We start from the raw sequence: 24,171 nt of genomic DNA, 5'->3' as shown, positions 1-24,171 counted from the left end.
CATTGGAATCTTTAATTATAGTTAATCTCCGTTAACTTTATTAATATACATTTTCTTTTTAACCTTTTGTGATTAGAGTTTAAAATGATTAAAAGGAAAAGACGTAACAGTAATGATCCTTTCCACTTTCTGGTCCAAAGAGAAAAAATGATAATTTCCACTCAATTAGAAAAATTAGCTATAACACGAAAAGTCATGCACATGAATGTGATTCGGACCACTCGGGGCCTTTCTTTACATGAAGTTTCTATTATGCGTGTTTAAGATGCATATCTGGGGCATATAAAAATGTTGAGGTCATTTACGGTGGCTTGGCAAGGGAGGATTTTGATGGAAGGAAAATTTTTCTGAGGATTAGGTGATCTGTTTTTGTTTGATTTAAAAAAAAAAGTTTTGAGTATTTAGAAAATAATTTGGGACGTGACTTCTTGAGTAAAATCCTTGCAACTAACCCTTTTACCTAAAACTATAATATAATATTTATCTTGTTAACATTAAAACTTGGCATATTTATTTAAATAATATTTCATGAAATAAAATATTAAATAATACATAAACCTTCTCAAAAATTAAATTTTTAGGAAATATAATTATTTGCACGAAGCAGCCCCCTTGAATTTTTGGTGATAATTTTGTTATAATTATTCTTATTTGATAACATCGAGAACTGAATTCTATTCTTTGTAAGGATTTCTTTGTTCGTTTGCTTTGTTCCATTTGATCACAGAATGAGTTGTCAGTAGGGGCGGGTTATAGTTGTTAATTGTCCGACCCACCCATCTATTAATTAGATACCTTGTTTAATTAATTAACTGAGAGGTTTGGGATAGAGGAGGTTTTTGGATATTTGTTGGGTTTCAGGACGAGATGCAGGACGGAAAATGAGGAAAAATAGTAGCTCTCATTCCACCATTCAAGTCATTTTCAGGGCCCTTCATCTTACTACCTTTATGTTCAAACTTCAAACTAACTTTCAATCAAACTCCTATTTTGTCCAACATTTGTTGGGAAAATACTTTACGGGCCCCACAGGAAACAGGACGTGGTGAAAATTTCTTTATTTTTGGCCCTCTTAGCAAAGGTTTACTGCTGAAATTTAACAGTGACAAGGGTAGAATAGCAATCAAATTATTATATCCCATTTTAAATCAGACAGTATATCTAATTTTGCCACAAAAAAAGAAGAGTTTTAACTTAAAAAGAACGGACGGCGGGAACAACTCAACGAAAACATTATTTAAAACTAAAATTTATAACAAATTGCTTCCTAGTTTAAGGAGCAGCTATTACTTAGAATGTCAGGAACTAACATTAGTTTCATATATTTTCTGAAACAACAGGTTTTAATTTCATGAAAAGCTGCGTGAATTGTGAAACTAAACTTCAATTCAATTCACGTTTTAGTGGTAGCCATCAATTCGAGCAAAAAAGCATTTGGAAGACGTTGCATTGATTACATAGATGCATACATACTGATATCATATATATGTAACAAACCATTTCGTTGAATTATAAATTCATAACAACCATGAATATTTCATTGAGAATGGCCAAATCATGTTAAGAAAACGGGCAAACCTTTTCTTCTTTGTTGATGAGAAGTGGTCTTAAACTGGGTATGCTTGTGATTGTACGTGGTAAGCTTCAAGGAGGTATAAAGCAGCAGAATGGCTGCGCGAGATGGACCACGTCGCGTCGGCGTCACTTTCCAAAGAGCCCTCCGAAGAACAGTTCTGCCTTGCACTTCGCAATGGTCTCATTCTCTGCAACGTCCTCAACAAAGTCAATCCCGGGGCTGTTCTCAAGGTGCGTTTTCTCCCCTTTTATTTGGGCTTCTGCCTCGTTCTATGATATTACATCACAACAATTTTGTGCACTCTTGACGATGTTTGTCCTTTTCATTTTCATTCTGGGTAATGGATTTGCAAAAGGTGGTCGACTATGCTACTCTTGCTGTTCAATCTGCAGAAGGAGCCGCTCAGTCTGCCATTCAGTATTTTGAGAATATGAGAAATTTTCTTGAGGCTGTCAAGGATATGAAGCTATTGACGTTTGAAGCATCAGATTTAGAAAAGGTTAACTTTGTACTAATTTTAATTTTCTAAATGTTAAGTATTGTGTCGTTTTACTTCTAATCTTGTTCTGTTTATAAACTTGGAAATGCAGGGTGGTTCAATGAATAAAGTTGTGGATTGTATTCTATGTTTGAAAGGATATTATGAATGGAAGCTAGCGGGTGGAGTTGGAGAATGGAGGTATGGAGGAACAGTGAGGATTGTCTCACTTCCAAAAGAGTCTTCTTCCTCCATAACTGGCAGTGAAGGTACTGATGAATCCCTGGATGAGTCTGAGTCATCACAATATGAACAGCTGCTAGAATTTCTCCATCTATCGAGTGAGATCTCGATTGAAGAAACCAGAACTTTCAATGCGTTGGCGTTCCTATTTGATCACTTTGGACTCAGACTCCTTCAAGCTTACCTTAGAGAGATGGACGGGATTGAAGATCTGCCTATGAATTCAATGGTCGGTAAGAGCCTTTCCAGTGTATTTTACTGCTATAGCTTATATTCTAATCTAATACTTCATACTTTCTATGACTCTTGCAATTAGCAAATAAGCATTTTGAAGATATTGGATTGACCACTAAAAGCTATACATTTATACTGATATCATATGTATGTAACAAACCATTTCGTTGAATTATAAAAGCCATGAATATTTTATTGACGATGACAAATGAAATTTTTATGAGGATTTAATTACTACTTTCCAAAAATGAACTTTTGCATTTCTTCTACTTGCTTTATTCAATGTCGCTGATAATAGGCGTACAATTTTTAGGTAATTGATGTATTGCTCGGTAAGGTAGTCAAAGATTTCTCAGCATTGCTTGTTTCTCAACGCAATCAGGTGATTTAAAGTTCGAATAATTTTGTTGGTACTACATTTATGATTGTTTCTCAACGCAATAGGATTTAATCACTCATTCCTTTCTTATATTGCAATATTGCAGCTTGGTCTTTTCTTGAAGAAAATATTGAAAGGTGATATTGGTTGCCTATCAAAAACAGAGTTCATAGAAGCAATCTCATTATATCTTAACCAAAGAAGTAGTTTGGCGTCCAAGGATTTTTCAAAATTCTGCATTTGTGGAGGAAAAGTTGACCGCACTCGGAATGAGAGCAATTATTCTTCCAACCATGTTGAGATAATTAATAATCAACAGAGTCAACTTGAGGTATGGAATTAACAAATAGAGTATGCTTTGGTCATATTTACACCAGCACCCACGCTATAAGGGGTCTTTCTCATGCTTCAGGGCATGAAATACTTTTTCCAAGAGACAAAGATGGAGGTCAAACAAATTCAATCAGAGTGGGAGCAAGAATTGGGCAGGCTTGGTGAGAATCTAAGAAATGGTTTTCATGAGAAATATCTTCCACATTTGTCACGTCCTTCAATTTGATTGTTCTTCCCACAAGACTGAATTAATTTTGTTGTCCTACTTAGAGCATCATATAAAGAGCCTAGAAGTGGCAGCCTCTTCCTACCACAAAGTCTTGGAGGAGAACCGCCAACTCTACAACCAAGTACAAGACCTGAAAGGTGCACATGAATTTAAAATATTCCTTGTCGGCAAATTTAATGTTATGGTGGATATTGATAACTTTGTTTTTCTATAGGAACTATTAGGGTCTATTGCAGAGTGAGACCCTTCTTACCAGGACAATCAAATGTAAAGTCAACTGTAGATTATATAGGAGAAGGTGGAAATATCATGATCGTTAATCCCCTTAAGCAGGGTAAAGATGCAAGGAGAGTGTTTCAATTCAATAAGGTCTTTGCAACAAATGTCACACAAGGTATAATTTTTTCACATGTCATTGGTTAATTGCAAATGCTATAGTATTAACTTGGGCTTTGTTTTTTATCGGTATGTGTACGTAGCTCATAGACCGCTCTGTGTAATGATTTAATTATCTTTTCACTCTTTTATTTTCTTTGTCATTGAGAGAGAAAAAATAATTTGTATACTTCAATTGCTGCATCGTTTTAACGTGCAGTATGATTAAACGATTGTGATTGGTTTAGAAATATACATATATATATATATATAATGCTAATATGTCGTTTAGAGTTAATATCTTTTTAGTTCATATTCAAAGTAAGTAATGATGATGATTTTATTATCATGTGCAGAACAAATATACGCTGACGCGCAACCATTGGTCAGGTCTGTTTTAGATGGCTATAATGTGTGCATCTTTGCATATGGACAAACTGGCTCTGGGAAGACATACACAATGGTAAGTTCACATTGCACATGCATAGTAGTTTTGGACGTATTAGAACTTCCTCATTATGTTACCTTATGGATTTAATTTATTTGGTATCGTGTGAAGCCTGTTAGTCTTAAGTACTTGTTAGTTATAGCACGAGATGAAGGAACCTGAATGTGATTTTTTTTTTCCCAATAATAAATGTTTTTGTGGTGCAAAGTACTCTGTAACTAGCATCTTGGTTCGGAGCCATTTCCTCCGGAGAAGGGTACCCGTTGGAAACAATATCAAACACTCACAGATGAACATTCATCTGAAACTTTACAACCTATTAACAATTGTTAATTAAATTAAATATTATGCTCTTCATCAACCTTAAGGGTAATAGCTATCCATTTTATCGAACTTGGAACCTACACCAAGAGAATTGTATCATTAAATTTTACGGAGTTAAAATTTAGTTCTAGTTGGAGATGCGTTATTATCTCGTCCTTTCTTGTACATGCATGTCTGTGGTATTGATGTGAATTTATGCTTTTACAGAGTGGCCCAGATTTAACGACCGAAGAGACATGGGGGGTAAACTACAGGGCTCTGTGTGACTTATTCCAGATATCAAAGGAAAGGTTGAATGCCATAAAATATGATGTTGGAGTACAGATGATTGAAATATACAATGAACAAGTGAGAGATTTATTAGTCAGTGATGGCTCTAATAGAAGATATCCTTTTAACCATACTTGCTTTTTTATATTACGTTATCATATTTCCTTGCTTCTGGGTTAAAGGGTTGGTTGAAGCACTTGTTTGTGTTTCAGTTCCTTAACAACGAGGTTTACATTAGATATACGAAACAACTCCCAATTGAATGGCCTTAATGTGCCTGATGCTTGTTTAGTTCCAGTTAATTGTACTCAAGATGTTCTTGATTTAATGAGGATTGGTCAGAAGAACCGGGCAGTGGGTGCTACTGCTCTAAACGAGCGAAGCAGCCGTTCTCATAGGTAAAATTTCCTCTTCATGGGCTTAGTTGGCCTCTCCATTTGTTTTGTAGCTATATACTAAGATAATCTGGCTACCCTATTGCAGTATTTTGACAATTCATGTTCGAGGAAGAGAGCTAGTTTCTAATTCCATTCTTAAAGGTTGTCTCCATCTTGTTGATTTGGCTGGAAGTGAAAGGGTGGACAAATCTGAGGCTGCGGGAGAAAGACTGAAGGAAGCGCAACATATAAATAGATCTCTATCTGCACTGGGAGATGTTATATCTGCTTTGGCACAAAAAAGTCCACATATTCCTTACAGAAATAGCAAGCTCACACAAGTATTACAAGATTCTTTAGGTAATAGACATAAGCTTCTCATGGAAGATCCCATCCCTCATCCTCTCTATTTCCCTTCAGTGCAAATTGCTCTTGACAATCGGTGATAACAGCATTTCGAATTGGAGTGATTTCCATTTCATTTTCAAAAGTCAAATTTGCATATTTTTGGGGGATAAATCTGGCCACTGAATGCTTTGTGGTTTAAATTGAAAATATAGTTGCTTTTCTTTTTTTTGGGTTATAACTTGTATCATGAATTTCCATATAATTATCTTAATCTTTGCTCTATTTTTGTTGTTTTTATCAAACTTCATTTCAAAAGGTGGGCATGCCAAAACTTTGATGTTTGTTCATATAAATCCTGAACAAAATGCTCTTGGGGAGACAATTAGCACGCTCAAGTTTGCTGAGAGGGTGGCATCCATTGAACTTGGTGCTGCACAGTCTCATAAGGAAACCGGTGAAATTAAAGAGCTGAAAGAGGAGGTTGATTTCCTGGTCACTTGTGATGCAGTTTAAGATTCAATGCATGCAAGACATTGATGAATGGTTTTTCCATTTTTTAATTAGGTATCAAACCTCAAGTTGGCATTGGAGAGGAAGGAGGCTGAACTGGAGCAATGGAGAGCTGGGCATGCTCGAAACACTGTAGAATCTCAGAAACAAAGGGCAGTTTCCCCATTTCGCCTTCCCAAATTAGGAGTCAATGCCAGCATGAAGTCGGAAACCTCCCAGCGACCGACTGATGATAAAATATACGAGGTACTTAAATGCCATATTATAACACTTATACCATATTTGTAAACTGCGCTTCAATGAATCCTCCTCTGCATTTGCTCTCATGCTTCAATCTGAAACTTCATTTTCAGGCTAGAAGTTGTTCCTCGGGAAAGCAAAGAAGGTCAAGATTTCCCTCATCATTCATGGACAAAGAATCCACCCCAAGAATGCCTCATCTGCCTGAAGAAAAGATAGCAAACTCAGCTAAAGGAAGATCACCGTCTCCTCCTATCAGGAGATCAATATCCACTGACAGAGGTTCAGTCATTAAAAGCAAGGTAAAAATTGACATGGTAGATAACCAGCCAATAGTAAAACATCCATTTCCAGCCCGAGTACCAGTGAACAAATCTCTTTCCCCCATGCCTATGGCCCCATGCACTGACAATAACTCGAGGATTAATGGAAGTTCATACGAGACGACGAAGCAGGAAAATATTTCTGAAGCTCTATTCAACCTCCAGAAGGTCACCTCCAGGAAAGTTCATCATGAACAAGAAGAGGAACAATTTAAACAAGCACTTACTGCAGTAAGACAAGGTGGTATAAGAAAGAGCAAGGCTGAGGGGAAGGCCAAGGTCAAGCATCAACATCAGCAGCATCAGCAACTCCCTTTTAGGATTCAGAAGTCTGATTTCATCCCCGCATTGATCCCTGAAATGGACATTGCTGATGAGAAGACATTGGAGGCAGCTAGAAAGAGTGATTACTCTGAGCCGGAAAATGATTTTGGCCTAATCGAGTCGCCAGTTCATGGTGCTTTAAACCTTAGAAAGATACGTCAGAATTTCCCGAGAAACTCTCAGAACCTTGAACCCAGGTATGCCTGCCATATTTCAACTAACAATTTTTCTCTTGACTTAATAAGCTCAAGCACTTGAGTTTTCTTAAATTAGTGAATTTTTTTCTTTTGGTTCCTAAAATTGACGAATTCATCGCATGCATTTTATTATAAGTCGGGAATATTTTATTATATGCAGAAGAACAATGCAAGCAGGGGAACCCTTATTGGCTAGCAGGGTTGAAAACAAACTTGTAAATGGCTCAAGCAGAAATCTCAGGGAAGGAAGCAATACACCCATGCCTGAACTCAGGAGAAGCAGATCAACCCCACGCGGAAAATTCCTTTTATCATGAGAATTTCAGGTTAAAAATGGGATAATTAAACCCCCCCCCCCCGGGGGGGTTGATATCTATACTTTATAGTTTTTGTACAGTAGCTGCTAATTATGGTGGGAGTTTGAGCTCACATAATTTATAGAGGTTTTTGAGATCTTTGAGGCGAGTTTGTGCGTCTTTTCATGCCTGGGCATGCTTCTTTGTAATTGAATTGAAATATTTTATATTTAAAAATTTATAAGCTTCTTGAAACATTCTATGACTACGTTATTTGCAATTTTCACTGATGACCATTCAAAACACGAGAAAATTTTACGGTGGTGGTGATTTAAATACTCGCATTGCCTTTGATAATACAAATGCATTAAGTATATTTTGAAAGGAAGCATATTAATTGTTTTGAAATTTAGAAATGATTTAGGACTTGCAAGGTGTTCACTTTTAAGATACGATTGATTATTACATGATTTAAAAAAAATTTACAAAAATTTTAGGCTGAGGTTTGAGCCCAACCTAAGCCAAGAACACAGTGCTTGAGTGACTCCTCCTAAGTAATATCAATATTGGACAAGACGAATTTACATTATATCTTCTGGCATTAACATGTGGGTTCAAATATATTAAATTGAATTAATTCAAAGGTCCTAAGCAACCTTGAAAAAAGACTTCTGGCAAAAAAAAAAAGAAAAGAAAAGAAAAGAAAAGAAAAGGCTTTTTGATAGATTAGGATGGGTGTTTGGCATCAAGTAAAAGTACTTAAAAACATTATTTTTTGTAAGTCAAAATAAAACTCTTCTCATATACTCACCTGGTACATTATAAGATTACTTTTAAAATCATGATTTGGTTCCACCTAAACTAAGAAGGAACTCAGATGTGCTTTTTGAGAGAATCATAATTTTTCTGAGAAGATAAAATCATTTAAAAGCCCAATTTGGTTTCACTTCCTACTCTTAGCTTACTTCTAAACTAATAATTTTGACCTATCATGGGGGAATTTATCCTTACACATCACATATCATTCCACCCAAATCAAGATAAATTAACTAAATCATACAAAATAGCAAAAATTTTAAAAACTTCAAATTCATTGTATGCATGTTAAAATTTATCTAATCAAGTCAAATATTAGGACCATTTTATTGGGGTAATTCTTCAGTCTTCCCCTGTTAACACAACCTCAACCCTCTTGTCCACACCCTCTTACTCTCCTCAACACTTTATCCTCCTTCACCAACACCACCGGCACCATACATGGCACTCAGCTAATATTGAAAAATAAATAAATGTTTCACATATTCTTAATATTATATCGAACAAACGTATGATGACCAATATTCCATTCCATTCTCACTTAGATTAATACATAAATTTGTCCTAAAAATTTTCACTAAGAAATGCTTGACATTTGAAAGTTTTTTTAGATGTAAATTTGCTCGAAACGTTAAGACATAAATTTGATCCCAAAAATTTTCACTTGAAAACGCTAGACATTCAAAAGTATTTTTAGATATAAATTTGCTCAACACTTTAAAACTGTAGTAATAGTATCACATACTGTTAAAAATGTTAACGATTAATGCTAGTTTTTTAACAGTATGAGGTAATATTTTTACAATTTTAAACTTCAAGAACAAATTTGCATGCAAAAAAATTCCAGATATCCAACGGTCCTAATTGATTTTTAGGACTTTCAACTAACTCGTATTATTGATCTCAAGTAGAAGTGGCTCTTTTACCTATGAAGTTTGGTCTACATCCTTATTTACAGGACATATGAAGTCCCTTGATCAAACTAACACTACGCAGTTTTCCTTTACTTATACTACATTTGCATCTTAATATAAAAATTAATTTAACATTCAATTTGATCTTAAATATAAGACCCCAATTTATTTTGTCTCTTATATTTATCTAATTTTTTTAAGACAGTTTTTATAATAGTTGCACATATTAAAAAGTTTCATAAAAATAATAGTTTTAGCTAATACACTTGATTAATAAGACAATACTTATTTATTACAAATAACTACCTTAACTAATTTTCTTAGTTTACTCAAATTAGTTAACTAACTCTTATATTAAAAATCGAAAATAGTAATTCATAATAATTGAAGAATCCATGTGACTAATAATAATATTTCCTCCTATTTTTCAAACCATGTTATTAACTTGATTTGCCCAATACCCTTACAATCGGATGAATGCCCAATTAAAACCCTCGATAAATATACAGACTCACACGAGACAGCCCAGACCAACTAAAACTCAATTTAAGAAATCCTCCCCTTTACAAAACTGATTTTCTTGCTTTAATTTGAACCAAACCCCTGTTTTTTCCGGAGTTTGAAGTTAGCTAGGATATAAATAGTGCAATTATATATATACAAGATCTATAGATAAATTCAATCTAAAATCAAAATGATCGAACTTATATAAATCCCCCTTCGTCTCGCCCGCAATATGGTTTGTTTCCGTTACCAACAGGAGAAAATGCCAACAGCAAACAAGAAATCAAAGAAAGAGCGTCAAATAATATCTCATTAGAAGGATAAATCTTTTGAGAGTTGGCATGAAGAGTAATGCAGAACACTTGGTCAGCCCATTGATCAGGCAATATTCTTTGCAACTGAAAGCTTGAGGCTTGTATTCGAAAAATAAATCCCTTCAAGATGCTACAACAAACACTGAAATCTCTTGGAAACATTAGATGATGCGTCAAATCAGCTATATTCTCATATCAGTTCAAAGTTTCAAGGAACATGACATATCTTGAGAGACAAATTTACACTTCAACTACCACATCTCATCAACTAAAGAGCAGACCTCACCTCTCATCAGCTAAAATATGTCACCTCCCAAAACATTTCATTATTGAAGATGTGAGAGCAGATGTCAAAAATTTCATGCCAGCAGATCCACCAGGAAAATAAGATATTGCATAGTACCCAAGTGCCAGAACCTATCAATTTCAAAATGAGATTGGATGGTTTTAGAGAAAATAATATATAAATAAATGCATAAATCTGCATCTACTTATGAGGATTTTCACTCCCCGCTGACCCAAACCACATTATGAGACTGTCAATGTCATACCCGTAATATATTTCTCATTACCAAGTAGGCAGAAAGAACATTCATAATTCACTCTACCAGATAAAAGCAATGGTAACAGTGATAAACAAAAAACTATACTAAAAGGCTTTTCACCCCCCCCCCCTACTTACATCAGGAGGTTTGAACAATAGGCCCTACATGCACCTAATCCCACCTTACCAATTAAATTAGTTCCAGGAGGTGGGTTCAAAAGCTTTGCACATTTTAAATTAACAGTAAATGTAACCAGAACTATGGATGTTGAAACAGACAGAAAAAGGGACATAGGCACCACGGCTAAATCTATAATATAATTAAGGACACAAGAAAGACCAACAAAAACCTACATAAGTACATACGTCCGAAACAAAATTTTCACATCTAAAATATGCCTAGTATGATTGAAACACCATGAGAAAGCATCAAGCAAATGCCCAATTAATTCTTGCAGTCCAACATATTCAATCTTGAAAGTATTGCAGAGAGGTGTTGGACACGAATACCAAATGCCCCATGTCATGGAAAATTAGTTCCCAACTCAAAAGTGCATCTAAGAAACTCAAGGCAAGGTCAAAAAAAAGAAACAAAGAATAAGCACATTAAGAATACATGAAACATACCTGTATGACAGAGAATAACACGGAGAGAATGTAGCTGTGAAGCACCATTGACACATATATGGTACCAATCATACTGCCTATAAAACCCAATGTGAAGGGGAGCCTCTGAAATGTAGGCGATATGAGAGATCGTGTAAAAAATAAAGCATCCACAGGATAAAAATCAAATCAATGAGACTTCCTTTACAAGACCAAACAACACAATAAAGCACGCATGTCATAACTGATCAAGAGCTATATCATCAATATGCAATACTTATACAGTAAGAAATAAAATTTAAACAAGGTACCTCCTTTGATGCCATGTGGGCAAGCTGATTCTTTGGACCTTTGAGAACAAAGAATGATCCGATGATAAATCCACACCCAAGAGTAAAGCATATGGCAAACTTTTGAGGCACAACCACCATCACAGGAAGGAACAAGGTAAATGCAATGAAAAGAAAGAAGACACCAGTCGCTAGAAGCAAACCAAAATATAGGAGGGCTTTCCCAGAAGGAACATTACTAGTGGCAGACTGGAAATTGCCAGGTATATCTCTCACACCCTTAGAAACCCTACACAGTCATATAAGACAAATACATAACTACTTGCAAACAATTGTTTCATAACAAAAAATTAATTATGACTATTAAAGGCAGCTTCCACCCAACATGTTCATTCAGAACTATTAAGGAAATGAATTCTCTGATTAGAGTTTCTTCCTGCAATCTATACCATTAAAACTAGTTTGAAAAAAACAATTGAGATCTCTGTCACATTCAGATCAGGCTGACAACAACAGCCAGTATTTTCATCTACAATTGGTATGGAAACTTAAATCCATCATGCTAATGTATTCGCACTATTAAAGTTTATAACAAAGTTAATATGTAGTCTGAAATTCATCAACAACAAATTATGCTATGAGAAATGTCGTGATAGGAGCGCAGAGAGATAAAGAAATAAAAAGAGCATAGTTCAATGTAAATGATTGACTTAATCAACACCCTGGCCAGCGTTCTGACAGCAACACATCTCAAGGGATACTCACGTATTGCAGCAATGACATAATGATCAACTTAAATAATTAGAAAAAGAAATAGGGCCCCATCCAAAGCTCTTATGATTACTATTTATATAAGAGAGACCCTTCTCTAATTTCAGAACCTAACATCACTTAGTTTCTGACAACACCAATCATCAACATGTCAACATTTTTCCACTTAAGCTTACGGTCATTCGTGTCACAAATTGATACACGTTGGAATAACTATAAATCAGCTACATAACTCACAGTCACAGAAAGCATATTGAACGGCTTTTATGCACATATCTCTTTATTTCATGAACCTAATATGCATGTCACTTTGTTTCTAACAAATTCATACTTCAATGCATCAAGTGTCAAGATTTTAATACTTAGGCACATTCTTGTTCCAATCACAATTGATTAATATAAATCAGCTTCATATGCCAAACAGCTTGTGACAAGGGTTTCCTATCATAAGATAAACACTTCCACAAGAAAAACTCATATTGACCGCAAATAAAGAATTCAATAAAAGTTGAAAATACAGAATATTTGACCATAAGACTGCCATGTAGCTTTCATATTGATTTTACTACATAATAACTAAGGAGATTAAGCAGGTCTAACTGATCCAACCAGTGAGACCAAGCTACTCCTAGGCCAATAAATGTAGAACAGAACAAAGGGAATGATGAAGGATCAAAAGACACATGGACTATTTTCACAGCAAAAATAAAGTATCTTGATAACAGAGTGTAAAGATTGGTCATCAAAGGTCAGCTCAAGTGGCTGGGGACTTGAGCAAGCAAGATTCAAATAAAGGTCCTAGAGCTCAATTCACTGTACCAAGAGGTAGTATAAGAGTTTGAAAAACTGAGGCCAATTCAGCCTCTGCCAATACTTACAACACATACATCAAAATTTAACTTGTATCTTAATGGATATCTTTCTATCACAAAAACTTTAGATGTCGTTCTCCTTTTTCTAATAACCCCATTGTACTACCAATCAACAGAACCAATAGAGTCAAGGAAAAATTGTTGTTCTCAGCAAATGTGAGTGTGTACTAAGAACGTCCATCGTAAGGATAAGCAAAACTAAACAAGCTCTAATAATTATTTCAAATCCGATCAATTGCATAAATTATCACTGACCACTATGAATTCTTTATGGCCTGTACCACTTACAAATAACCAGATCATACGGGCAAACAAAAAAACAATGTGCCAACTACGCATTTTATCCAAAGGCCAGATCAGTGAAATTCAAGAACCCATCAAGCGGCCAACTCCAGAAAGCATAAGAACCACCACGAAATCATAACCAGACCGAACCGAAACTAAAGAGACACGTATAAGGAGTAGCGAGGATAGCTTACACGCTGAAGGTACCCGTCACTGTGTCGTTGGCAGACCTAACGGCAGATTCGATGTCAAAACCAAAAGCGGAATCAGAGTTCTCCTCCGTAGATTGGGATGCTGCGTACGAATTCCAATCGGCCAGCAAAGAAGACGACGGTTTCTGGCCATTATCGCCGTCAGTTGCTTGCGAGAACCATCCTTGCGCCGTTTTCTGCATCTTTCAATTCTTGCTTTCTCGGCACCCAAACCTCGATTCAGAATAGCAGATCAAGAACAATATAATAGTAAATCAAGAATGCAACTTTGTTTTGTTTGATTTAAAGAAAGAATGATGAGCATGCGTCTTGCGAGTCTGCGACTGCTCTTTCAAGCCTATCGATAGTAAAGGCTTCAGATTAACACAGTGAATAGGCGTGCGCATCTGGAATTGCAAATGATAATATGCTGCAGGGAGAATTGAAATTTAGCCAAATTACAACTTTTTCCCCAGAAATTTAGTTAAAATTCAAAGAATAGCTTTGATTCAAGGGTTCTGTAATTTATCTCCCTGGACTTTAAAAATTTGGGAAAATAGATTTGTCAATCCTTGTAGTTTCATTGGATTTTGAATTAGGTCCCTCTAGTTTTATTTCTTTTTATTGAACCCTTATACTTTGTTCTGTTAAGGCCATAGATCCTTCCGTTAATAAATTATCAAAACACCGTTTGGTTTCTCTCCCCCGGTCAAAAGCAGGTGGCTCTCTATCATCAGTTATGACCAGTTCGATGATGACGTCGAGAAGGAGAGCTTTTTCTTCAACTGGTTCTGCTTCTCTATCAATATTGGCGTGTCGCTTCTATGTGTTTTGGATGTTGATGCTAATTGATGAAGGTTATGTTGATGCTAATCGAGAAGGAGTTTGGTAGTTTCTTTCAAACTTTTGTTTTGAGACCCTTGCATTATTCCATGAAAGAGCATTGATTTTTTAGTTTCAAATGCTCATGACCTTCGGCAATATTAATTTATGATTTTAGATTAATCAACGCCAAAAAAGTAATAATAGTTATTAGAGTTTTAGGGATGAGGCTGTTTGGAGTGGCTAGAGGCTAAGCATGATGACCACCTAGTTCACAACACCCAGAGGCCTCGCCATTTGCCTCATTCCTCAGAGACCCTGCCTTCACGAGTTGGAACCTACTAGCAAGAACCCACATGTACAAGCCCCACCTCCTCCTTTCTTAGCAGAAGGCTCACCGCTGCAGAAGTAGCATAGAAGCGGCATGCCGATATTGATGGAGAAGAACCAGCTAAAGAAGCAGCTCTTCTTCTCCTTCTTGGTGTCATCATCAAACTGGTCATGGCTGATAAGAGAGAGAGCCACCGGCTTTTAATGAGGGAGAGAGAGCGACTAACGGTGTTTTGAGAATTTATTAACAGAAGGACGTATGGCTTTAATCGAACAAAGTATAAGGATTCAATAAAAAGAAATAAAACTAGAGGGACCTAATTCAAAATCCAATGAAACTATAAGGACCGACAAATCTATTTTCCCTATAAATTTTAACATATTTTTATAAAATTTAAATTTTGTATAATATAATTTATTCACTGAAGCCAAGAGAATTTATTTTTAGAAGGACTACTAAAATAATACAAAATAAATAATTCAATCCTCCTCATACTCCTTTTTTTTTATTTAAAAAACTAATTTATTAAAATTAGAAAATATAGTTAAAATTAGTTGAAATTTATAAACATGTTATAAGTATGAATTTATTCTAAAAAATGTCCTTATTTAATCTATTCTTATAACTCATCTTGCATTGGAAAACTAGGAGTGACTGTTATTAATGTTTTCTGTTTTTTATGTATTACCATTCTCTTTTTTAATAATGGCGTAAAAAATTTAATATTTCCAACATTTAATATTTCTAAAAAATTTAATAAATGCTTCAAACAAGAGTTTTTTCATATAAATAGTATTCAAAAATATTTCCAACATTCCCCTATGAAAATAAGAGGAGGTAGAAGTAAGAATAGATAACTTAACGATTTTCCAATCAAAGATAATTTCATGATTTTTAGCAAAGAATAAATCGCAATGTCCCCCCGTTCGGAGATTCTTCATTTAAAAATGATATGTAGACAAATTATTCTCTCAAACAACTCTTAATCTTGTTGCATTTATTATTGTCTATGTTGACTAATCTTACTTGTTAGAATCATGAATCTCTTACGAATTAACAAAAACATCAATACTTGGAGCATTTTAGTGGGTGTAAACCATTAATGCTTGGACTTTTTTACCCTAACATTAAGATTTGAGAAACATTTTTCCCTCGTATTTACCACTATTGAGTTTTATATGAATTAAGTTGATTAAAAATAATTGAGGTTCTTAATTTTGTTTCAAATAAATAATACTCATCATACGTTAAATGTTTGTTATTTAAACCAAGCTTTAAAAAGCTTCTTTTAGGAGAAAAAAATTTAGATGCAGTAATCTTCCCATTATAATCAATTCTATATGAGGCATAGTCACACATTAGATGTAAGCATCTTTTCAAACAAAAATTCAAACTTGGTTTATCACATTGTCAAGAGTTAGTCACTTAGCTTACCATACTAAATTTTATTGGTAGCTTTAAAAAAATGTTTTACATGTGAGCAGAGAGTAATTACTTTATATTATTGCTCATTCCATTCTTTTTTTATAAGAAACAATTAATCATATTATGTTGCTCAAAATATTGTTTAAAATTAAAGACAATAATACATTTAAAAAAATATAACATTTTAGGCTAAAAATACTCTCATTTATGTGGAGGAGAGAATATGCGGTAAAGAGAGAATATATAGAAATTAAATGTATGCAAAATGAAAAATTGACAAATAAAATTTAAGATAATTCCAAATGTCTTTTATAAAAAAAATCATATTCAACGTTTATCTCTTATAAAAAGTAATGGATGGAATAATAAATTTAAGGCTTTTCATATTTGTAATAAGAAGGAAGTGATTGAATTGCATATACTAACGTTGCTTTTAGTTTTTCTTGTCATCTTTTTGGCCATAAATAGATGATTTCATTGTCTCAATAAATAACAATTAACCCGCGAAAGAAAAATGTTTGGCATATCTTGATAAGTTGATGGGACATGTTTGGCAAAACTAGTAAGAGAATTGTAACAGCTGAATTATAGATCTTGATATTGAACCTGAAAATGCAACAACCTAAGTGAAAGATTTTGCCGCATGAAAGGGCTCCCGCTCTACTCAATCTAAATTGGTTTAGACTCTAGTTGTCAATTCATTTAGAGAGTGTTTGGGAAACTTAAAGTATTTTTTTTGTAAATCAAAATAAACTTCTCAATATATTTACTTCGTAGATAGTAAAAAATACCTTTAAAATAGTGATTTTGTTTCAACCCAAACACTTCCTTAATTGATTAATTTTAGAAATTACAAAACCTCAATAGGTTAGTTTAAAATATTTATATTTATCCTTTTTTAAAAATAATTTGTTTAGTTATAAATTAATATATAATTTAATGATATATAAATATTCAAGAGAGATTATGTAGTATATGCCTTGACAAATTCGAGCGAAAGTTTAACTTTGGATTGTCTAGTTTGATCCGATTCTTTAATTATTGTTGCTTCCATACCTACTCCTCCCAAATCCTTAATATAGCATTTAATTATTATATTAATTTTGATCCTAAATATAAAACTTATTTCGTATATTTATTAATTTTTTTTTAAATTATCCTTCTGGATACTCTCTCAACCAGAATCAAATAAGTAAGGGAGTAAGGATACAAAGAAAGATGATTATGGTATTTTAGGAAAAACATGTCATATTTTTTATAATGAACTAATTTACTTAACTTTCTTAATCTAATCAAATTAGTTAAATATGTCTTATATTAAGGATTTGAAGAATAATACTCCTCTGGTCCTTAATATAAGACTCAATTGTTGAGTTAGTTTTAGTCTTAAATATAAAACCTATTTTTTATATTTATTAATTTTCTCTAAATTACCCCTACAGATTCTCCCTCAACTATAATTAACTAGAAGAAGAAGAGGGAGTATTAAGAAAGATGATTATGATGTTTTAAGAAAAACGTGTCACATTTCTTATAATTAACTAACTTACCTAACTTCCTTAATCTAATCAAATTAGTTAAATAGGTCTTATATTAAGAACCGAAGGAGTATTAATGCTATGTTTGGATGGAGAGAAAATAAGGGAGGAAGGAAAAAGGAGGAGAAGTGGATTTTCCCTTATTTGGATAAGGGAAGAAAAGTGAGAGGAAAGAAAAGTTGGGAAGAAATTGAGATGGGTCCTACGTTCCATTTTCTTCCTAATTTTTCTCTCCATATATGGCGAGAAAATGAGAAGAAAACATATTTTTTCCTCTCTGCCCTTATATATGTTTTTTCAGCAAAATAATTCTTTTTTTTTTTTCATTTTTTCACTTTATTTATTATTATCAAGTCTTTTTTCTGTGTTTGCTTGATGAAAAATAAAATAACTAAAATTGCAAAAATCCTTATGAAATTAACTGAAAGGAAAAATAAGTAGAGTTGTTGTTTTGGTTTTTCTAGCATTATATTACACAAAATGTTTTTTTTTCTTTTTTACAAAATTATTTGATATTAAAATATAATAATATGATAATATATCTTTATCAAATAATTTGATTTTAAATTATAAGATTATGTTAGTGTAAATATGGTTTTTCATTATGATATTTAATTTGATTTTAATCAAGATATATTTTGATATAATAGAAAGGGTATTTGAGTTATTCATATATTTACTCATTTTTTTCTTTTGTTTTCTCTTGTTCATCCAAACATAAGAGGTGATAATATTTTCTTCTAATTTTCTTTTCTCTCTATTTTCTCCTCTCGTTTTCTTTCCTCTCAACTTTTTTCCCATCCAAATAGAGGGTAAAACTAATTAATTAATTAATTTGGATAAATTTAAAAAACTAAATAAATCATTTAATTATAATAAATATAACATAATTTTTTTAATTTTTTTAGGATTTAGTATAATCATTGGTTCATCGAGTTTCTTTTATTTTGATTTTGGTCTCTTAAGTTTCAAATAATAAGTTTTGATCCCTCGGGAAGTAAAATAGATAAAAAAATTTTGGTTTCCTTTGTGATGTAAAATTTGGGAAACCAAAATTAAATAAAGTAAACTTAAAAAATAAAAATTATACTAACTATAATTTCTTGTAAATGATTTTTAAAAAATAATAATATAAACCGTAAAGGGGATTAAAATTTTGTTGACAAAAAAAATGAATTAAATATGTTTAACTCCTACGTGAACTCCTCCTGCGAAATCAGTAAGAAAATACTGGGAAAAGGAGATTAGAAAAGAAAAAACTGTTCAACAACGCGTTCGACGATGTTGAGAGGAAAAGTCCGAGAAATGAGGGAATCACAATCCAACGGTCGAAAATAAACATTACACCTTCAATCGAATGTTCGCGAAGCCGTCGATGGGACCGAAGAGGGCAATGTGGGCCCCGAACCTCTTAATACTTAGCTTGCCTGTTTTATATTTCGTGTCGAAGGATCTAGAATATCTAAACCCTAGCAAGTTTCTCCTATATAACGCTTCTTCTCGCTTCACTCCGCGGCTCACTTTCATTTCTCTCTCATACGCTCTGCTACTTTGATCTCCCACCGAAACCCTCGTTCTTCTTCTTCTTCCTCCTAGACAGATCGCTAATGGCGGAGACTGAGACGTTCGCTTTCCAGGCTGAGATCAACCAGCTTCTCAGTCTTATCATCAACACCTTCTACAGCAACAAGGAGATTTTCCTTCGTGAGCTCATTAGCAATGCCTCTGATGTACGTTTCCTCATTTATGTCTTGTGTTTTCATTGTCTTTAAGAATTTAGATTTGATCCCTCTGCGTGATCTATATTTACTTTGATATTTTGGGTTGTACTTAGATTAGTTTTATCTCTAACTGAGCTACTTGTTGATTGAGTCACTGTGAGGATTGTATTTGTTGCTTTGTGTGTCGAATTATTGTACGTGCCGCATCGGTATCGTACTTAATTATTGATTGAAAACTTAAATGAAGTAAATCGTTAACATCTCTTGTTGTCTTCTTTATTCACTTTGCCCCTGTAAAACTTATAAGGTATTGTTCTTTCTTCCGCCCTGTAATTTCATTTTTTATGCCGAGAGTCTTTAAGACGTATGCTTTTTATGTCCTAGAATGTAATGTCGTAGCATTGTTAAGTTTCTTTCCCTTGTGGGTGAGTGGGTGAATTGAGACTACTTGAAGTTATGCAATGGAGGAATGATAATGTGTTTTTACTTTTGCATGCTTGGACATTTTCTTTTTTCATAGTGAATGTTTTCTGAGTATCCTTTCTGCGTCTCGCTTATTGCAGGCTTTGGACAAGATCCGATTCGAAAGCTTGACAGACAAGAGCAAGCTTGCTGCTCAGCCGGAGCTGTTCATCCATATCATCCCTGACAAGACAAACAACACATTGTCCATTATTGATAGTGGTGTTGGGATGACCAAAGCAGGTAAGATCGTAAAAAATTATTGAACTATTTTAGCATTATGCATATATTTTGGCTGATATGTCATATTGGTGTCTCTGACCAATGGTTGTGAATTGATATTCCAGATTTGGTGAACAACCTCGGTACCATTGCAAGGTCTGGAACCAAAGAATTCATGGAAGCTCTGGCTGCTGGTGCGGATGTGAGCATGATTGGTCAGTTCGGTGTTGGTTTCTACTCTGCCTATCTTGTTGCTGAGAAGGTCATTGTTACCTCTAAGCACAATGACGACGAGCAGTACGTTTGGGAATCCCAAGCTGGTGGGTCATTCACTGTTACCAGGGACACATCTGGTGAGAGTCTTGGCAGGGGAACTAAGATAACTTTATTCCTTAAGGAAGATCAGCTTGAGTACCTTGAGGAACGACGCCTAAAGGACTTGATTAAGAAGCATTCTGAGTTTATCAGCTACCCGATTTCTCTCTGGGTTGAGAAGACAACTGAGAAGGAGATTTCTGATGATGAGGACGAGGAAGAGAAGAAGGAAGAGGAAGGTAAGGTGGAGGAAGTAGACGAGGAGAAGGAAAAAGAGGAGAAGAAAAAGAAGAAGATTAAGGAGGTGTCACATGAGTGGTCCTTGGTGAACAAGCAGAAGCCTATTTGGATGAGGAAGCCTGAAGAGATCACAAAGGAAGAATATGCTGCTTTCTACAAGAGTCTTACCAATGATTGGGAAGACCATTTGGCTGTCAAGCACTTCTCTGTTGAGGGTCAGCTGGAATTTAAGGCTATCCTCTTTGTACCGAAGAGGGCTCCATTTGATCTCTTTGACACCAGAAAGAAACCCAACAACATCAAGCTATATGTTCGCCGTGTGTTTATCATGGACAACTGTGAGGAGTTGATCCCTGAGTATCTTGGCTTCGTTAAGGGTATCGTGGATTCTGAGGATCTTCCTCTCAACATTTCTAGAGAAATGTTGCAGCAAAACAAGATCCTGAAGGTCATCCGCAAGAACTTGGTTAAGAAGTGCATTGAACTTTTCTTTGAAATAGCCGAGAACAAGGAGGACTACAACAAGTTCTACGAGGCCTTCTCTAAGAATCTCAAGCTTGGTATCCACGAGGATTCTCAAAACAAGGGCAAGATTGCTGAATTGTTGAGGTATCACTCCACCAAGAGTGGTGACGAGATGACTAGCCTCAAGGACTATGTTACCAGGATGAAGGAAGGGCAGAACGATATTTACTACATCACTGGTGAAAGCAAGAAAGCAGTTGAGAACTCCCCCTTCTTGGAGAAACTGAAGAAGAAGGGTTATGAGGTGCTGTTCATGGTTGACGCCATTGATGAATATGCTGTTGGACAGCTCAAAGAATTCGAGGGCAAGAAACTCGTCTCAGCAACAAAGGAGGGTCTTAAGCTAGATGAGAGCGAGGACGAGAAGAAGAAGAAGGAAGAACTCAAGAACAAATTCGATGGTCTCTGCAAGGTGATGAAGGATGTCTTGGGAGACAAGGTTGAAAAGGTTGTGGTGTCTGACCGTGTTGTCGATTCACCCTGCTGTCTGGTAACTGGTGAATATGGATGGACAGCCAACATGGAAAGAATCATGAAGGCACAGGCCTTGAGAGATAACAGCATGGCTGGTTACATGTCAAGCAAGAAGACAATGGAGATCAACCCTGAGAATCCCATCATGGACGAGCTGAGGAAGCGTGCTGATGCTGACAGGAATGACAAGTCCGTGAAGGACCTTGTCCTGTTGCTCTTTGAGACTGCCCTCCTCACCTCTGGTTTCAGCCTTGACGATCCCAACACATTCGGAAACAGGATTCACAGGATGTTGAAACTTGGTCTGAGCATTGACGAGGATGCAGGTGATGGTGATGCTGACATGCCCCCATTGGAGGAAGCCGATGCTGATGCTGAGGGAAGCAAGATGGAGGAAGTTGATTAAATTACTTTTTAATTACGTTTACAAGTTCTATGCCATTAGCGTTTGTAGCGATCCAGACAATTCTATCCCTATCTTTTTCAATTTTTGTTCTCTTCTGGAATGTTTTCTGTTTTGTTTTGCAATGGTAGAAGTATTGCGCCTGCATTTTGCTCGGCTAATTGCTTATTTTCTCTTTTGCTTCTCTCTTTCTGTGTGTGTCGTTGTGTGTCTGTCTGGTGTATATGGGCCTGAACTGCTAATTGCATGCCATGAGCTGAGGGTGATATGGGAAGATGTGTCTTCTGGTTGTGTTACTTCCAATGGTTTATGTGGCCTTTGGATGAGCTTTATGAGGTGGCCTTTGTTGGTTTAAGAATTAAGATGCCCCGCCCCCGGGGGTTGCTTTTGCGGGTGACCATTAGATGGTGAGATTAGTGGGGCTCATTGGCAATTAGCAGGGAATCCTCATCCTTCCTGGGCTAACAATGAGTTTGAAATTTGCCTTTGGCAGGGAATGGAAAATTTTAACGAGTTTGATAAAATAGAATATGCGAATATATAGGGGGAGGAAACGTTAATTAAAAGCTGTTGATTTCTCTGTTTTTGAAAAATTCAACTCAGTAAAACCTCCCCCCCCCCCCTCCCCCCGCGTTTCTTCCTTACAATTCCTCAAGTGGGCGTAAGTAAGGAGCATGAGTTTGTCTCAATATCCAGTTGCTTTTGAGACGAGTTTGCTGGAGGCCAAAAATTCTCGTGGGTAATTAGTTAATTACAGTCTCCTATTTATGAGTGGACGGAGTCAGAAAAGCATATAATTAGTTCCTTTAAAATCAATTAATCTCAATCTTAAAACATCATCGTGTGATCGTAACAGCAAGTCAACAACATAAGTCAACGAATAAAATCCACAAGATATATTTAAATAACAATGCAACTCAATATCATGAATAGCTATCGTTACTTAATTCAATTACTATAAAATAAACATACAACTGTCAATATTGTGATGACAACATTGATATAAACTAAAATTTTTGTGTAGTGTAACGACTCTTTCTCCATATGGACGCGCTCTGATCATTTGAAGAAGAAATTCTTGACTGGGGATCATCTTTCTCTGGGTGAAGATTCTTCCCATAAATAATTTTCTAGTACAGTTCCTTGTGCTAAAGATATTGAATTATTGACATGCTCCTCCATTTTCATATTAAGTTGATATAATTTTTTTAAGACAGAATGGTAAATGAGTTGTTACATGCCAAAAATTATGCACTTATAGTTATCTTATAAGCTATCAAATACCCCAATATAAAATCATGATTATTTAAGCTACTATTACTTGTTTTTCAACTATACTTTCCTAGTCTGGCAAACAAAATTATACTTTCATAAAAATGTATTCAATTACCCTATTTTAAAAATCAATTATGCTCATCAATTAATTTTATAAGCTCAGTTTTACCTAACATTTATCCAAACGAATGTGGAGGCCGTTTATGAGAAACATGATTGATGATCTTGTGATTGATTTTGACATACTAAAATCAAATATGAATGATAATGCCTTTTATTTTTGGTTGAAGTGTATTTTTTATTCTTTAATTTTATAGAAAAATTTAGTTTTTTTGATAAAAATTTTGTAAAGTATATCTTCAGTTCTTTAATATTAACACCTTTAGTCACAAATGATAAATTTTTGGTAATATTCATTGTAATTTTGAAAATTAAACTTAGTATGTCAACATAAGAATGTTTTTGTAGATTTTAATATAAGCATATTTTGTCAGCCGTGTTGGAGTTACAAGATTGAGAAGATATTTTATAAAATTAATAAACTAAAATATTACTCCCTCCACTTCTAAATATAAGACCCATTTTTAAAAAACATTTTTATAACTTGGAAAAATTTCCCTAAACAGTACTGAATTTCAATAAGATGTTAAATTAAAAATGTGGGCCAAGAATGATGATTTCGTTACCAAAATGCAAAAGAATATTCTTTTTTAATAAGAGAGAAAATATTATTAAATTATCAAGAAAAGAATCTAACAAAGGTTAAGGATATTGTTGTCCTCCTACGGTGGTTTGCCCCGATAATTT

The 24,171-nt window shown here is 34.7% G+C and overlaps 3 protein-coding genes across 3 annotated transcripts; 2 read left to right on the top strand and 1 right to left on the bottom strand.

Moving 5' to 3' along the window:
* Positions 1–1,645: 1,645 nt before the first annotated feature.
* Positions 1,646–7,757, top strand: LOC114725514 (kinesin-like protein KIN-14F). The gene is made up of 16 exons (XM_028912041.1): positions 1,646–1,806; positions 1,932–2,075; positions 2,167–2,526; positions 2,845–2,913; positions 3,017–3,241; positions 3,323–3,404; positions 3,514–3,609; positions 3,687–3,866; positions 4,204–4,310; positions 4,827–5,005; positions 5,123–5,287; positions 5,373–5,626; positions 5,931–6,094; positions 6,179–6,370; positions 6,478–7,208; positions 7,369–7,757. The coding sequence occupies exons 1-16, from the start codon at positions 1,681–1,683 to the stop codon at positions 7,523–7,525; spliced, it is 3,231 nt and encodes a 1,076-aa protein (XP_028767874.1). The 5' UTR covers positions 1,646–1,680; the 3' UTR covers positions 7,526–7,757.
* A 2,161-nt stretch (positions 7,758–9,918) lies between these two features.
* LOC114725526 (protein transport protein SFT2-like) lies at positions 9,919–13,992 on the bottom strand. The gene is made up of 4 exons (XM_028912049.1): positions 13,615–13,992; positions 11,514–11,781; positions 11,224–11,328; positions 9,919–10,469 (listed from the first exon to the last, which is right to left on the bottom strand). Exons 1-4 carry the CDS (start codon positions 13,812–13,814, stop codon positions 10,359–10,361), a joined length of 684 nt encoding a protein of 227 aa, XP_028767882.1. The 5' UTR covers positions 13,815–13,992; the 3' UTR covers positions 9,919–10,358.
* A 5,254-nt stretch (positions 13,993–19,246) lies between these two features.
* LOC114725428 (heat shock cognate protein 80) lies at positions 19,247–22,269 on the top strand. The gene is made up of 3 exons (XM_028911948.1): positions 19,247–19,457; positions 20,012–20,153; positions 20,258–22,269. The coding sequence occupies exons 1-3, from the start codon at positions 19,335–19,337 to the stop codon at positions 22,090–22,092; spliced, it is 2,100 nt and encodes a 699-aa protein (XP_028767781.1). The 5' UTR covers positions 19,247–19,334; the 3' UTR covers positions 22,093–22,269.
* Positions 22,270–24,171: the final 1,902 nt, after the last annotated feature.

The sequence above is a fragment of the Neltuma alba genome, unplaced genomic scaffold (genome assembly GCF_004799145.2).
Source record: "Neltuma alba isolate B1F8T4 unplaced genomic scaffold, ASM479914v2 tig00002401_pilon, whole genome shotgun sequence".
NCBI classification, from domain to species: Eukaryota; Viridiplantae; Streptophyta; class Magnoliopsida; order Fabales; family Fabaceae; genus Neltuma; species Neltuma alba.
The sequence above is the reverse complement of the archived record's forward strand: the minus strand, read 5'-3'. Positions and strand labels throughout refer to the sequence as shown.

What these genes read in the sequence shown, in the direction of transcription:
- LOC114725428 (XM_028911948.1), top strand. Translation starts at nt 19,335, where the DNA reads ATGGCGGAGACTGAGACGTTCGCTTTCCAGGCTGAGATCAACCAGCTT. An exon ending in TCATTAGCAATGCCTCTGAT is followed by an intron (nt 19,458 to 20,011) that starts GTACGTTTCCTC and finishes CGCTTATTGCAG; the next exon opens with GCTTTGGACAAGATCCGATT. An exon ending in TGTTGGGATGACCAAAGCAG is followed by an intron (nt 20,154 to 20,257) that starts GTAAGATCGTAA and finishes TTGATATTCCAG; the next exon opens with ATTTGGTGAACAACCTCGGT.
- LOC114725526 (XM_028912049.1), bottom strand. Translation starts at nt 13,814, where the DNA reads ATGCAGAAAACGGCGCAAGGATGGTTCTCGCAAGCAACTGACGGCGAT. An exon ending in GTGACGGGTACCTTCAGCGT is followed by an intron (nt 11,782 to 13,614) that starts GTAAGCTATCCT and finishes ATGACTGTGTAG; the next exon opens with GGTTTCTAAGGGTGTGAGAG. An exon ending in TGTTATTCTCTGTCATACAG is followed by an intron (nt 10,470 to 11,223) that starts GTATGTTTCATG and finishes TGAAATTGATAG; the next exon opens with GTTCTGGCACTTGGGTACTA.
- LOC114725514 (XM_028912041.1), top strand. Translation starts at nt 1,681, where the DNA reads ATGGACCACGTCGCGTCGGCGTCACTTTCCAAAGAGCCCTCCGAAGAA. An exon ending in ATCAACAGAGTCAACTTGAG is followed by an intron (nt 3,242 to 3,322) that starts GTATGGAATTAA and finishes CTCATGCTTCAG; the next exon opens with GGCATGAAATACTTTTTCCA. An exon ending in TGCAACAAATGTCACACAAG is followed by an intron (nt 3,867 to 4,203) that starts GTATAATTTTTT and finishes TATCATGTGCAG; the next exon opens with AACAAATATACGCTGACGCG.